The 14,516-nt window shown below is 43.7% G+C and overlaps 2 protein-coding genes across 5 annotated transcripts; one reads left to right on the top strand and one right to left on the bottom strand.

Annotated features, from left to right (window-relative positions):
• Positions 1–1,590: 1,590 nt before the first annotated feature.
• LOC133901013 (stress enhanced protein 1, chloroplastic-like) lies at positions 1,591–2,603 on the bottom strand. Its single transcript, XM_062342305.1, has 3 exons — positions 2,531–2,603; positions 2,020–2,177; positions 1,591–1,695 (listed from the first exon to the last, which is right to left on the bottom strand). The coding sequence occupies exons 1-3, from the start codon at positions 2,601–2,603 to the stop codon at positions 1,591–1,593; spliced, it is 336 nt and encodes a 111-aa protein (XP_062198289.1).
• A 9,157-nt stretch (positions 2,604–11,760) lies between these two features.
• On the top strand, positions 11,761–14,130 carry LOC133900899 (protein ELF4-LIKE 4-like). Of its 4 annotated transcripts, XR_009906606.1 has the most exons (3): positions 11,886–12,044; positions 12,545–13,353; positions 13,459–14,130. XR_009906606.1 is itself a non-coding variant. In XM_062342177.1 (2 exons), the coding sequence occupies exon 2, from the start codon at positions 12,611–12,613 to the stop codon at positions 12,968–12,970; it is 360 nt and encodes a 119-aa protein (XP_062198161.1). In that variant the 5' UTR covers positions 11,761–11,879; positions 12,545–12,610; the 3' UTR covers positions 12,971–14,130. The 4 variants fall into 4 exon arrangements, 3 of the variants coding, with proteins under 3 accessions (XP_062198161.1, XP_062198159.1, XP_062198160.1); XM_062342177.1 differs by lacking the exon at positions 11,886–12,044 and adding an exon at positions 11,761–11,879 and having other exon boundaries at positions 12,545–14,130; XM_062342175.1 differs by having other exon boundaries at positions 12,545–14,130.
• The last annotated feature ends 386 nt before the right edge of the window (positions 14,131–14,516 follow it).

Here is a 14,516-nt window from a genome sequence, read left to right as displayed (position 1 = left end):
TTCGTATGCTCCGGCGTGAAATATCTCCGGACAATATCCTTTGTCAGTAATCTCTATGCTATAAAACAAAATATCCGTCTGGGTTCTCGAGCCTCACCACCTACCAGTTACAGATACGTGACCCATTTTACTAATAAAAATAATCTATACTATATAAAATACAAGTTGCTCCCCCATCATCTCTTCTCCTACTCTCCTTTTATCTAATAAAAACTCCTAAAATTTAAATAATTTATTCACTTTTGCTAACCATCCTTGTCCTCCAACCTCTCTGCATCGTTACCAGCTACAGATATGGAATCTATTTTATTAATAAAAATAAATAAAAATTATAAGAGAAATTAGCAGATAATCTCCTTCTTCTTTTTCGAATCCTATCTGAAATTAAACTATGGCACTGTTCCCAACGTATTCATTTGGCAACACTCTGATGGTGCATTTATATTTACATACCTTGAGTTTGTGATTAATGTTACCGTATCCAGTAATCGTGTTTTCATTACAAGGCACATACACTTATGCTAGTGTTTGTGAAAGTTCCACATGATTTCTCAGTTTCTGGTATGTGGTTCACTCCCACCGAAAAAATACCATGTTTTTAGGCTCACAGAAAAAAGAGATATTATTTTTCAGTTGCCTAAAAATAACCTCCATTTTAATCGACGTCACAGAACCATCGGATCTCCATCCAACACACCACGAATCTACTTTAACCTCTGAACATTCTCTCTTATATCTCTATCTTGCCTGCTCGCCACCCCTGCACCTCCCAACTCCAGCCATTAGGTTCGCGGCCGTCACCCTCATCGCGCTAACCTAGCTCTATCAGAACCATCTCCTCTCACCCCCGCCCTGGCACCACCCATCCGATGATGGTCCACCGCTCACACCAGAGGCGTCCTTGCCGCCCTACCCTCGTGCTAACCCAGCCCCACCGGAACTCTTCTCGCTTTGGCACCGCCCATCCAACGCTCCTCTGCCAGAGATGTACCTACTGCCTCGCCGCCCTACTCTTGCGCCCGCCATCACTGCTGGTCCACCTTGCCTTGCACTGCCTCTTTCTAAGCCGGCAACAACGAAAATCCCTGCCGGAACCGAACCACTGCTGCTAACCCAGCCGGAAACCCCGTCGCCTGAACAAAAGCGAAAAAACAGGCGCCTACGTAGGAAGCGTGAAAAAAAATGCTTGTTGTAGTTCGTGGTCTTCTCTTCCGGGCACAAAAAGAAAAGGGAAAGGAAAAATGAAAAAAATGTTTTTGCACTATATGTTCATCTTCAGATGTGTCCAAGCACAAATGCACAACGCAGTTCAGGTAGGCCACTGAGGCAGGCATATTTGATCGGCGACGTGGAATTGATCAGGCAGGCATTTTTCATTTATTTTTTTAACACACAGTTTCGACTTCAAAGTAATCGCAAGAACTGTTCCAAACGAGGATTTTTTTGCAGATGCGCATCAGTTAATTCTACTCGGCATACAGGATATGTGAGTTGTGACAGGGAAAAAAGAATCTGAAAGAGCACATATACGCAGCCTCTTATCGACCTGCACTGCTGCACTGGACCGTCTGATCTTGATGGCGCGGTCGGTCAGTCTCGCGAGCCGGACTGGAGCAGGAAGAAGACGGCCAGGCCGACGACGAGCCCCGACACGGCGAGCGCCAGCGCCGGCGCCGGCGTCGCCACGCCGAAGTTCTGCAACACGGCGAACACTGAGAGAGCTCTGCGTTTCGTAGTGCGAGAACTGCACTCTGCTGGACCCTGCGGGAGCTATGCGTGTGTCGTCCACAGGCCCGGTCTGATTTCGGTGGTTTAGGACGAGATTAAAAATAAAATTTTATTATTAAATATAAATTGTTTAAATCTAATTTTTTAGTTTATTTTTGACCGATATACACAGTATATATATACATATGGAGCTTTTGAATTTTAGAGAACCGGAGCGATCGTACCGCTCGACCCCTCCGAACCGGCCCTGGTCGTCCAATGTACCTAAAGGAACGCTTTGCCGGTGGACACCTCGACGGCGACCGCGGAGGCGAAGCCCGCCATGGCCGCGCGGCCCAGCCACACGTCGGCGCCGCCCTGCTTGGCGCTCTGCTTGCACATAACGGAGAGCGACGTGGCGGCCCTGGAGAAGACTCGCCTCTTGCTGGAGGTGATGCGCAGTGCGGATGCTGCATTTTGACGCAATGGTCAGAAACCGGAACTGAGTACAACTAGACAGTGGATGACTGAATGGAAAGAGCAATTGCGCAATCCTTGGAGATTTGAACCCATGTTTGATAACACCTCGACTGCCTATCAGCATTCAGTAGCCATGTTCATAACGCTATTTTTTTATATTCAAAATCTAGAGTTTGTTTGTCAAGCTGTAATAGCCAATGTTCGTTCAGGTCTCTTCTTCCTGGGAACCAATTGCCATGAAACTGTAAAACCGAGCACCCCTAAACCAGAAAATCATAAGAGCAAAAAGGAGAAACAAAATTGGCAATCTTCAGCGGAATGCAGATAGGTAGCATGGCTGGACATGCAGCTGAAGCACGGCGGCCGAGAATAAGGCGCCGCAGCGGCGACGAGCGGAGAACGGAGAAGAGCGCCATGAGACGTGATCGCTTGCTCTCTCCGCTTTTGATTTCCTGCCCTTTGCTCGAGCTGTGCTGCTCGTGCTCTCGCGCGCTTTTGTTCGCGGGGTGGCAGGGCAGGGGCCAAGCCGAAGTGAGGGAAGAAGAACATGGATTTTTGCAGGTGGCCCTGAGCTCAGGGCTTTATCGTGGCCATCGGTTGATGCTTGGAGATTGGCACAGGCATTTAATGCGGAGAGAGAAGGGGATGAAGAAAAGATTTTTCTGAAGGCGTTGTGTTCGTGCGTCAGGTGATGGAAGGGAAGACAAAGTGTTCCATAGGACAGTATTGGCGTCTGGACTTGGCCTTTGGAACAAAGTGATTTCATGCTTTGTTCCGTTTTTCTTTTTGGATATATTCTGTATCTCATAGGATTGTACACTATTAATGAAGCTGGAACTGTGATGACACTAAGGTATGGTTACTTTGAGTTCAATGAAACGATCAAAGACACTAAATCGCTGTAATTTCTTCTCATTAAGCATGACTGAAATGCGTTCTATGAGTCTTTTTCCCTTTGTTAACTTTTAAATTTTTGGTACATGTAAACCGGTGGAGCAAATGTATTTGCATTTTATAATTCTGGCCAAATCCTACTGATACGGATACTAATGATACCATCTGCTAAGTATATTATCACTGTCATGCAAACTCCTGCATGGTGGAGGAATATTTTTGAGAGAATCAATACAGTAGCAGAATCCTTAAATTTGCCTCCATGGAAATTAGAAGTAAGCAATTTTTAGTAAATAGTAAAAACTAGGAAGGCAAATCATGATTCTTGGTAGCGAAGAACAGGACGGATATCAAAACAATTTAGGTGCTACATGCCACATTGGGTCCAGGTGGCGGTATCTTGATAACTACAAAGTAATTTCAACATATGCAGGAAACCTTGGCTATGAATTAAGCGAACAACCAGATGTTCCATGGTTCAATAAGAACCAAACAAATGTTACACACAGCACGACCGACCTTTATTAAAGAAAAAAATAGCTTCATCGGAAACTACATCAATGATGAATTGGACAATGAAAGTTACAAAATGACATTAGAGATAGTGCAACAAAGCTATGGTCTAATCGTGCTACTAGTCATGGATCTGTAGTTAACATCCAAAATGGCGGACGCAATGGGTCGACGAAACCTTTGAAGGGCCTCTGCACTTCTTCAGTCCCTTTCTCCAAGTTGATCACATGCAGAAAGTTCTCGTTGATTGCAATGTGATTCAGAAAGTATAAGCAATTGCCGGTCAGCCCATGTTGAGAAGCCGAACACGATGCTCCAAAATTCGAAACCCCAATCCAATCTCCACCGAGAAGAAACACCCGATCATCACCTATCGTTTCCACCTTGCACCAAGCTAGTGTCGAAAAATCCATCTTGCACACCGCAACCTCGGCGATCTTGGGCACGTTATCGCCATCAAAGAAGACTACAACTAGAAAGAGCTCGCCGCAGGACTCGACGAGGTAGCTCGACAACAACGGCATGCTGTGAGGAGTGTCGATCATGTCGACCTCGATCATCCCAAGGTTCGGTTTGTGATCGACGGAGTCAAACTCAACGAATCCCAATTCGTTCCCGGTAAACTCAAAGTAGACCTTGCCTCCAACAGCAGCAATGCCATGGCGCCGTGCCATATGCGTTTCCACGGGCTGGTCCTTGGCGTTGTACATGGTCAGCGTGTAGCCATGGCGTTCCCACTTGCTTCCCCCGATCGGGCAGAGCCAGTAATCGAAGTCATCCAGATCAAGGACCACCACGGCGCAAAAGCTGGCGCTGGGCTTGTCGGAGAGCAGGCACTTGCAGTTCATGGGCAAGTCCTTGTCCATGGACGGCATGGTGATCCGCTCGCCGTCCTCGGGCCGCCACAGGAATGTGCGCAGGGAGGCAGGGTCGAGCGCGAGGATCCAGCCGTGCGGGGTCTCGAAGCAGCGGTGATCTTGGAGCAGGTCGATGGTTGCGTCCACCAGGCATTAGCTTGCGATGCGGTACTGCGACTGGGGCTCATAGTATTCTGATCCAACGTCGTGCACCAGGAATGGTAGCGCCACCGCCGCGCTTGTCGAAGGCCCTGCAGCTGCCATGTCTCTCGCCGGAATTCGATGGATTCACGAGGAGGTCACTATGAACGTCCCCAAGAATCGAATCGAAGGCCACCGCTTGTTGTGCCTCTGAAAGCCCTCCGCGCCCAAGCATTATATGGACGCGCTTCCCCTGCGTCGCGTCGGAGTCAAATCGGAGTCGGCCTTCTCTCCGTCTCCGTGTCTCCTTCCTCCTGGCTCTGATTTCCCCGAATCCCCTTCGTTTATTACAACCTCCCTCCCTGGCTTCTTCTCTCCACTGAACAGACGCAGCAGCAGCTGAACTCGTCGCCGAGCAAATCCACAGCGCCCCCGCCGTCTCCGAGCCATCCCAGCTGCCCGGAGGATCTCGGCAAGGGCCTCCTCCACCGGTTCCCCACCCGATTTCACCGGATCCCCTGGCCAATAGACAGGCAGCGAATTTGGAGGATTCGGCCGGCAGGAGCTCTATCCAATTTGGGTTGGGATAATTTGAATCGGAGTTGGATAAAGAGAAGAAGGGGTTCGGTTAGGATTTGGATGGTGTTCTTCCGTATTCGGGCGGATTTTCGGGGCCTGTTTTGATCTCTGTGTGTGTGTGTGAGAGAGAGAGAGGGGCGGCGGTGGCTGGAGGTAGGAGAGGCAGGCGGCGGCTGCTGGGGTTGGAGGTAGGGGAGGATGGGCTCACGAGCTGGCGACGCGAAGAGGGTGGGAGGCGCAGGGTGGTCGAGCATCCGTGGTTGGAGGTAGGAGAGGGGCAGCGGTGGCTGCTGGGGCTGGAGGTAGGAGAGGGTGACAATTTGTTCGATCGAACATGCAGCGCAAGGGACAAGACAAGCAGTGCCCGATCAGTATTACGTGCTGCTGAACAGGATAACCATAATTTCCACCTAGCGCTGGAGAGAGAAAAGAAAATGTAAACTTTTCCATGGCAAAAGTGAGCACGAATCTCGAAGTGCACCAACGAACAGGATAACCCCCTGCTCTCAGCTCCCGCTACGAAACGATTTATTGCCGAAGTGAGTGTGAGTGGCCGATGGCTGCCCGACGTGGGCGTGTGGAAGTGGAAGGCACCCTATCCAGGAATTAAAAATCCGGGGCGAAATTTCCCGCTGGTTTGTGTGCGCCAGAGCTGTCAGGACTATCCCAAGTGCCAAACGAAGGATTTTTTTAAAAAAATATTGTTTTATTGCAAAATTGTAAAAATATAATTCAAAATAAAAAATACAGATATATGTGCCAGTTGGCACTCCGATTGCTGACTACCCACCTATCAGCAATTGAAGTACCGACATCCAATTTAGCACAAAGGGTGGTGGCCTATCGGCACACCAAAAGCTGACAGGACCTGTTGGTACTCTGTATACCGATAGATACCACTTTGCAGTGGACTATGAACATGGGCTATGGATCAAGCAGTGGGACCTATTTGTACATGGAGTGCCAACAGGTCCTGTCAGCTCTTGGTGTGCCGATAGACCCTTGCCCACATCCACGTGTGTGCCAAATGGGATGTCGGTATTTCGATTATCGATAGGTGACTAGTCGGCAATCGAAGTGGCAACTGCACCTATATATGCAATTTTTAAATTTTGAATTACATTTTTACAATTTCCCAAAAAATATTATTATTTAAAAAAGATTCCCAAACAAAGCGGTGCGACGCCATGGCTGAGAGTTCCACGGTGCTGGAGGTTCAACGAAGGTGGTACTAGATGCCGACGAGGATGTTAGGGAGCACGCTGTGGAGACGGAGTAGTAGCAGACGATGGCTAGCTGAGGACTCAGGCGGCTTATGTGTAGTAGTGTTCGCTTCGTCATCTTTGTGCCATCTATAATCTATATCTATACTCTTATAAAATGAACGAGTTATAACAGATCTGAACGATCTTCACTGTATATTTTATACGATCAAACAGTCAACAATTGAAGTTAGTCCCTAATCTCTCTCCCTGTCCTATAACATGAAAAGTTACAATTAATTAGTCGATTAACAATCAACCTATTCCCCACGTATCGTCTTTGATTGCTTTTGCAACGTGCTCTCTTTCTTTTTATGATTTTATTTTCAAAACTTAAATCAAGATAAATGATCATCACATAATAAAAGATCAATGTCAATCAACTTTGTCCTTTTCTCCATCTCTTTTAAAACTACGATAAAATTTCCAACGATTGTGCTCTCTTTTATTATTTTTAGTCTTTTTTCAAATTTTGGCCACATCACCGGTCCCTACTACCGCTTACAATATCGACAAGCAACAACCTCAACTCCAATTTGGCGATGATCACCTCCGTGAATGGGCGTTGGCTATCTCCGCTCATCGGCTCACATCCACACCATCAATGTTGGCTACCTTCATTGATCGATGACGATCATCTTCTCAACACCATTCATCTTCGCCATCGCAGGGCCACTGGATTCCATCATCGTGTATGCAAATTCCTTTTGTTACGCTATATTTTTTTTACTTCTTTAGATTACTATATCCTGAATTATTTTCACGTGTGTAAAAAATATGTGCAGAGTCTTAGAAGCAGTTTTAACAATGTTATTGTCATTGCTTTTATACCTCCGTTTTTTTATTTGTCCTTTTAGAATTCACATAGTCAAATTTTTAAACTTTGACCACTAATATATTTGAAACTATCAAGATTGGCTACATAAAAATTATATAACTGATTTGTGTTTAGAGAAGCTTTCATAAAATTATAATTTTATTAGTATATATTGATACAGTATTATAAAAAGTAGTAGAAAAAATACTTTGAAGACTGTGAAACGTCAATAAGAACAGAAAAAAAGAGAACGTAGGTAGTATTATATTTTTGATCGGGTGCTTCGTCCAAAACAATACTCATTTGCAACAAATATGCCATTACGTAGAGTACTAAGATGCCATTTGCAACAAATACTGCCTTTCGTCAGGGTACTCATTTGCAACAAACATGCCATTATGTAGAGTGTTTTTCTCTCCTGTGTTCCTTCTTTGTGAATGTCGCAGCTCACAACACGGTTACTGGATCTCCTCGTCCTCACCATATTCGATTCTTCGCCGACTTCAGTGCTTGGCTGCTTGCCTCGCCGTCGTCTGCCGTCTCATCGCCGCGCTCGTTGGCTACCGTGCCTCCCGGGCGCCGCCGTCCGCAAGACCCCAACCTGACTCCGTAGCAAAGATCACTATCATTAGTCTTTGATCCACTAGGTTCCATTGCCGAGGAGCCAAGCCACCACGACACCGCGCCGAGGGTGCTTCATCTCCGACGTCTCTAGGAATGAAGATTCCATGTTCCAGTCGTACAAGCAAAGGATGTGCTGACTTGGTTTTAATTTGAGCAATCTACATGCATGAGAGCTTCTTTTGGAAAATTATCACCCAACGAGATTACGAGAGTGCATGAAATTTGTAGAAGCGTATCGTTTCTTAGGCATCTAGAGCTTCATCAGCCCCCCTTCATGTCGGCTCTGGCTTTGGCTCTGGCTCTGCCACTGTTTAACACTAGGTCTTCCCTTTTTTTGCATTTCTAGCCTTTAGACAGAAACAAGATGGCACAAGAAGGAACAATGTCTCGATGTATTGTGCTTGGTTCTGCATTCAGCTTCAACATCGAAAAAATAAAGATTTTGCGCTAAGATTAGTGCACATTTACTGGAGTTCAATACGGACCCAATTTTTGGCGAGCACGAGACCAGGAAAAAGGTAAAAAAAAACATGCTTGTTGTACACAAACACCAGTTACATGTTGCCCAAAAATCCTTGAACTTCTAACAATTATTATGGTCTCAAATAAAATCTTAAAGATCTTATAAATTTATTAATATTCTTCTTATATGATGAACTAATTTATAAAATTATTTTCAGTCCGGTTATACGGTGAAAAAGTGAGTTCGCTTGTAATACTCTATTTATATGCAATGATAAATTTTAAAAAATTAAAAAATTCTAAAAATACTAGAGACAATTATAAGACCTTCTGCGATTTTTTTTTTCAAAAATAATGTCGTTTACATCATATTTTATATGGAGGAAGTTTGAAAAAAAAAATACTGAAATGGGCTGTATGAACATGATGATTTGCCCCATCATGTTAAGAAAAATCTTAAAATGCAAACACATATTTTTCTTGTGTAGGGAGTATCTTAAGAGCATCTTTAAATTTTGTTTCACTTCATTTAGAGTTTTATTAATTTCTCCATAATTTTTACAAAGTTCACAAGCATAAAGTGAACATGTTAAGAAATAGCACTGTAATTAATTTTTTCATGTCTACCATTATTTTTAATACATAAATAATATTATAAGTAAACTAATAAAAGTGGTTTCACTAATTTTGGATGTGTGATGGGTTAGTTATGAATTAATCTAGTTGCAACACATTTACACAATCCTGCATGTTACAATAACTATTTCATGAGTTCATGTATTTTTAAAAGGCATAGGATCATGTAAGAAGACTAAAAAAATTGGTTTCATGTTTTTAGTATTAGCAAAGAATTAACTATGCATTAACTAAGTTTAGAAAATATATTTTCTCACAGAAAATATACAACTTTTTCATAAATATAAATACTTTTATCATGTAGATCATGTTATAAGGAAACCAACAATATTTATTTCACTTGATTTGAAGCTAAGATGAATTAGTTATCAATTTTACAAAGTTGAGCTACTTTTTTTTCTTGAACTTCATTGAAATTTGATAAAAACGAACGGTTTTTGATGGAGTTCGAACGGTTTTTGATCATAAACGAAATGTGGGAAGTACGGTTGGTTTTCAATAGAATTTGAGCGGTTACCAAATGGTAAGTTCGCTCGAATTTTGTTTCTGATTTATAAATTTGACCAAGTGAATTTATCCGAGTTGTCACCATATTTCGACCGATTTTTTTTTGTTTTCGCGAATATCAAAAAATTGCTGGGGCGGTTTTTAGGTCCCAAACGAATTTTTGAACCTTGACCAAATGCTCTTCCAGTATCGCTCCGAGGTACGCAACTACGCACGTATCTGTTCCTGTCGTCTCCGTGTGCTCTGGACTGCGGTGACCATGTGGAATAACACGGTGGCAGATGACGACCTTGATCACTGTTTGTTCCTAATTGTTGTTATTATCATATAATAGTAGCAATGCATGCACATCTCCTGCATGCCTTCCTACTTGCACATCCAGCGACACAAGTGCAGTTTTTTAATTGCTTGGGTGGTCAGTGGTCACTCTGCCTTGCCTTTTTCATTTTTTTAATGCAATCTACAGGCAGGATCAGTTCCTGGATGTCTGGTAGGCCAAGTGTTGGATTCCTTACCCCACCTGAACACGAGCTAATCCAGGGCTAAACCACCCTCTCATGGTTAACCTTGGGGAATTCCTCTATCTAGCCATGCCTTGGTAACTCCTATTATGTCACTGGTGGCACCAACGACAAAGATCCAATCTTTGCTGGCCTGCTTGGTTCTTGGAAGAATAATTCATGTGTTTGGTGGATTTTATTGCCCCTTCCATGGAGGTGCAGTGCAGGCGAGGGCATTCTCCTTCGCCTTCTCTGTAAGCCCTCCCTGTCTCTACCCAGTTCTGAGTATCCCAATTGTTTATGTGGTGCTGCTTCAGCTCCCGTTCTTGGCATCTTCTCCCACACAAACGGGCAGGGCTGGATTATGGGGTCATTAGTTAACATCTTGTTCCGGTGCATGCAAATGTGGGTAGAAAGCAACATCGGGAGGGCCATGTCTTTATGGAGTTGGGGCCAGCTTTTGCTCATTAGAAAAGCCCTGTATGTCCTCTTGATCCCCTCCCTCCATCTATGTAACATGCTCATATTCAGTTTATCAGGTTAGCTCCAAGATACCACAATAACATAAGCAAAAGAAGATTCACTTCCTAGAGAAACATCTACCACTTAGCTTGCAAGACGCCGGACGAGAACTTCCTCTAATGTGATCGAAGACCATAGAACAGAAACACCGCACGGCTAACTCTCGACGGACGAAAACACTGTTTTACCAATTACTCCTAAACTAATAGTCTAAAAAATGAATAAGACCAGCATCATCGAAAAGATATCAACGAGACCTACAACTTTCATTTTAGCCTTATAGTCAAATTCGATACTGATTAGGCCTCAATTTCAAAATTAAGTCGTTGCACGGATCGACTAAAACACTAACTGGTCGTCGATTCGTGATCCCGCATCAAATGTGATCCCTAATTAGTCATTAGATGCTTGTATATAGGTAGTGGATGATAACATATTGCCTTATGGTTTATCTTTTTGAAGTTTACATGATTATTGAATTATGAAGTGCATGAAAGGAGATATGTCATTTTGCAATCCTTCTTTATCATCTTATGCAAATTTTTGAAGTATATATTTATGTTGAAAGTGATGTTATTATGTATGCATGAAGCAAATCATAAGTATGACACCTTGCATTAAATGTTTTATCGCCACAAATAGTCATGACCGTACCGGTACAATGTCGTATGTTGCTTATAGAGGAATACGATGAGTATCTTTACATTGCTCGATAAAGAATAAGAGTGAGGAAAAGCATGACACGTTCATACATATGCATTCGTATGATTGTTTTTACTTTAATTGCATCGATGTTATTTTTTCATATTATAAGAAAGTCTTTAATACTGTTTTGGATAATATTAAGTACGTTGTGGCTCCTGTATTGTCAAGTTTAGCTATGTTTCTCAAATATTGTTAAGAGCATCTCCAGCAGATCCCTTATCCTGTGGTACAGTACCCCGCAAAGTACTGTAGCCCAAACTCGACGAGCTACTGTAGCAGTCGAAACACTGTAACAGTACTGTTTATAGAGGTTGACAGTGGGCTCGGAGGGAGGAGAAGAGTAGTAGAAGGTAGGAAATAGGATAGCTATTGTAGATGAAAAAATAAGAGATATTGTAATAGTGTTAAGGGATGTTGTAATAGTATTATAGAGAATAAAATTTTAAAGTATCTGCTGTAGATGATTTAACTATGGTTAGTTACTGAATTGTTTTATTCTATAGGTCTATAAGTAGTGTGTAGCGCTCGAGGTTTGTGTGGTGTTATCGCGGTGGTCTACTATATGTTACAATCTCTGCCTCTTGATTATCTGAATGTGTTCCAGCTTTTCCTCTTGACCTTGAGAGAGAGAGAGTAAAAGTGGGCATGAGGCCATGATTTCATTCACCATCAGGTCAGGCCCCTCTTTCTTCTCTCCCATATTCCTCATGCTCTCTCTCTCTCTCCGTAGTCTGTAGTCTGCCCCCCAAACACTTCCCAATAGATTCCATCCCCTCTCTATCATCCTTGGTATCCGTCCTCTTTTCACTTCTTAATTGCAAAGGATAGCATTTGCTGGGTGAGTCCTATAGAATCCTGCCCTCCTTTTTATGTTGCTTTTCCTCCCCTCCCCTCCCCTCCCCTCCTATTTAAGTTCTGCAATTACATGCCAACAATGGTGAGGATAGTAGTTACCGACTGCTCATGCCAGTATACTCTCACTCTGCTGCCTCTGAATCTTTTTATCTCCTGAAACCTGAAAGAGGTGAATCCTCCTGAAAGCATTAGCTTTTGTTTGCTTTTGCTTGTCATTCCAAGATCAGTTCTTGAATTTTACCTTCATAGCGTTTCATATTTTGATTTCTATTTTCACCTCTGCTTGGGTTGTACATTTGTACTGTATGTACCCATTGGATCTTGATACTACATGTTCTTGATGAGACTTTAATTGTCTCTAGTACAGCCCAATCCCCTCGTAAAAGCAGTGCTTTATTCATGGATTACAAGTCTAAAATTCAAATCTTTTCTGGCCCCATCTGAATCAATGAATTGATTTGATTTAATTTGTGTTCAATTCAGGAGTAGCTAGCTAGTTGTGTTGTGGCGTGTGCGAGGTGAGATTCAGAAGAGGCTGCGAAGGCAGAGATGGAAGGCGACAGCTTCTCGGGGATGGCGAACGGCGGCGGCGGGCAGGTGGATGGCAAGCTGATCCAGACGTTCCACAAGAGCTTCGTGCAGGTGCAGAGCATCCTGGACCAGAACCGGCTGCTCATCAACGAGATCAACCAGAACCACGAGTCCCGGGCGCCCGACAACCTCACCCGCAACGTCGGCCTCATCCGGGAGCTCAACAACAACATCCGCCGCGTCGTCGGCCTCTATGCCGACCTCTCCGCCTCCTTCGCCCGCACCATGGACGCCTCCTCCGAGGGCGACTCGTCGGGCACCCTCCGCTCCTCCGACGGCGCAGGCCGGGCTGGGCAGAAGCGCGTCCGGCCCGGCTAGCTGGGATGCCAAGGAAGATTCTTTCTTGCCATCCCCAAGCTCAAGTAGGGACTTTGTCAGTGAGTGATTAGTGTATCATTAGCGAGTTCTTCTTCTTCGTCTTTGTCCTTGCTGAAAATGCTTCTGCACGAGTGATTAGTCTATCATTAGGGGAGAAACAGAAACATTTATGTAGAAGTTGCTATGACGACGAGAGAAAAAAAAAAGCGGCACTGTAGTATGTTCTTGACAACATGTTCTTGTTTGTCAGCCTTGTTACTAGTAGCATCTGAAAATTATTTTCAAGTACTTGGACATGGAGCATATGCGCTGCAGTTCTCTGTCACTGCAGGTGGGTCAGGGAGGCAATTCATACATCACAGGACAGATCTTGAGGCATCTCAGTTACCATCTCTGACATTGCCACCATTCTTCACTCCTCTTTACCTAAGTTCAGAATCTGATGAGTTCATAACTTTCATGATCTCACAGTACTCTTTTTGCCACAGGGATCATTCATTCATGTGTGGAGTTGTGAATCTGGTGAGTGCAAAATGGTGGCTCTTCATCCGAGCCGGAAATTCTCATGTACTGACGATGCAAAGCGCAAAGCTTCACAGCTTTACCAATCTGCTCACTCCCTGCCATTTTTCCTTCTTGTCCTGATGAGTTATCATGAAAAGCTTCATGGCCAAACTACCTGTGCCCTAATTCATTCTCTTTACTTGCCCTGCTTTTCCATCCTGCTCCTACTTCTCACTTGAGTTGGTATAATTTAGATACGGTTTTCCTTTTCTTCATGCCAAAGGAGATGTCTAGTGGGCATCTATCTGCAAGATGCTGAACAGCATCAGCAGGAGCAGGACAAGGGAAAAGCTTCAATAATTTTTCGGCTGCCAATCATGGTGAGCAACACCATGGCGAGAATCTTACTCCTATTTGAGTGAGTGGTGTGTGTATATGTGTGTGAAATCAGTCCCTTTTTTCTGATCTAGTGTGTGAAGAACCTTTTTCGACCACTGATTTGGCCTTCTGGAGAGTGCCTCTTGGGTCCCCTTGTTCTCTATCTACAGTGTTAATACTGTTTCCACTAATTAAAGAAACACAAGGGATGTAGGCATGTAGCTAGGCAGCTTATGTGTTGGATTAACAATTCATGAAAACAGGTACTATTTGAAATTTATGAATTCTGCATTTGGGAATTACAAATCAAGTTTCATCTTGCGTGTTTCGAACTTTGCAAAGTTCGTGGGAAGTTCTGAAGATCTATTTGTCTAGTGTTATTTCTAAGTTCTGAAGATCTAGTTAAAATGATCTGAGGTCTGTTGAGGTGGCTCTTCCAGAACAAAAGGGCAATGCTAGTGGTATGCTTATATACTATGTTTCCAATACTTTCAGCCTTGAACATTCCACAGCTACTGATGCCTTGATCGTAATGTCTCTAAGTACTGATACTCATCATTTCCGTTAACTATATCTAATGGACATCTCAAAGTACTGCACATCTATTGCATATATTAAATGGCCAAGATTCAGAACAATTCTAAGGGGCAAAATAGTGTAGCTA

This window comes from Phragmites australis, chromosome 19 (assembly GCF_958298935.1).
Source record: "Phragmites australis chromosome 19, lpPhrAust1.1, whole genome shotgun sequence".
NCBI lineage: Eukaryota > Viridiplantae > Streptophyta > Magnoliopsida > Poales > Poaceae > Phragmites > Phragmites australis.
This window is presented reverse-complemented; position numbering and strand designations above follow the sequence as displayed.

Bases quoted from the DNA above. Each gene is read 5' to 3' on its own strand.
- LOC133900899 (XM_062342177.1), top strand. From the start codon at position 12,611: ATGGAAGGCGACAGCTTCTCGGGGATGGCGAACGGCGGCGGCGGGCAG.
- LOC133901013 (XM_062342305.1), bottom strand. From the start codon at position 2,603: ATGGCGCTCTTCTCCGTTCTCCGCTCGTCGCCGCTGCGGCGCCTTATT. The intron at 2,178-2,530 runs GTCCAGCCATGC...GTCAAAATGCAG, and splicing joins CCGCCGTGCTTCAGCTGCAT to CATCCGCACTGCGCATCACC. The intron at 1,696-2,019 runs GTGTCCACCGGC...GCCGTGTTGCAG, and splicing joins CCTCCGCGGTCGCCGTCGAG to AACTTCGGCGTGGCGACGCC.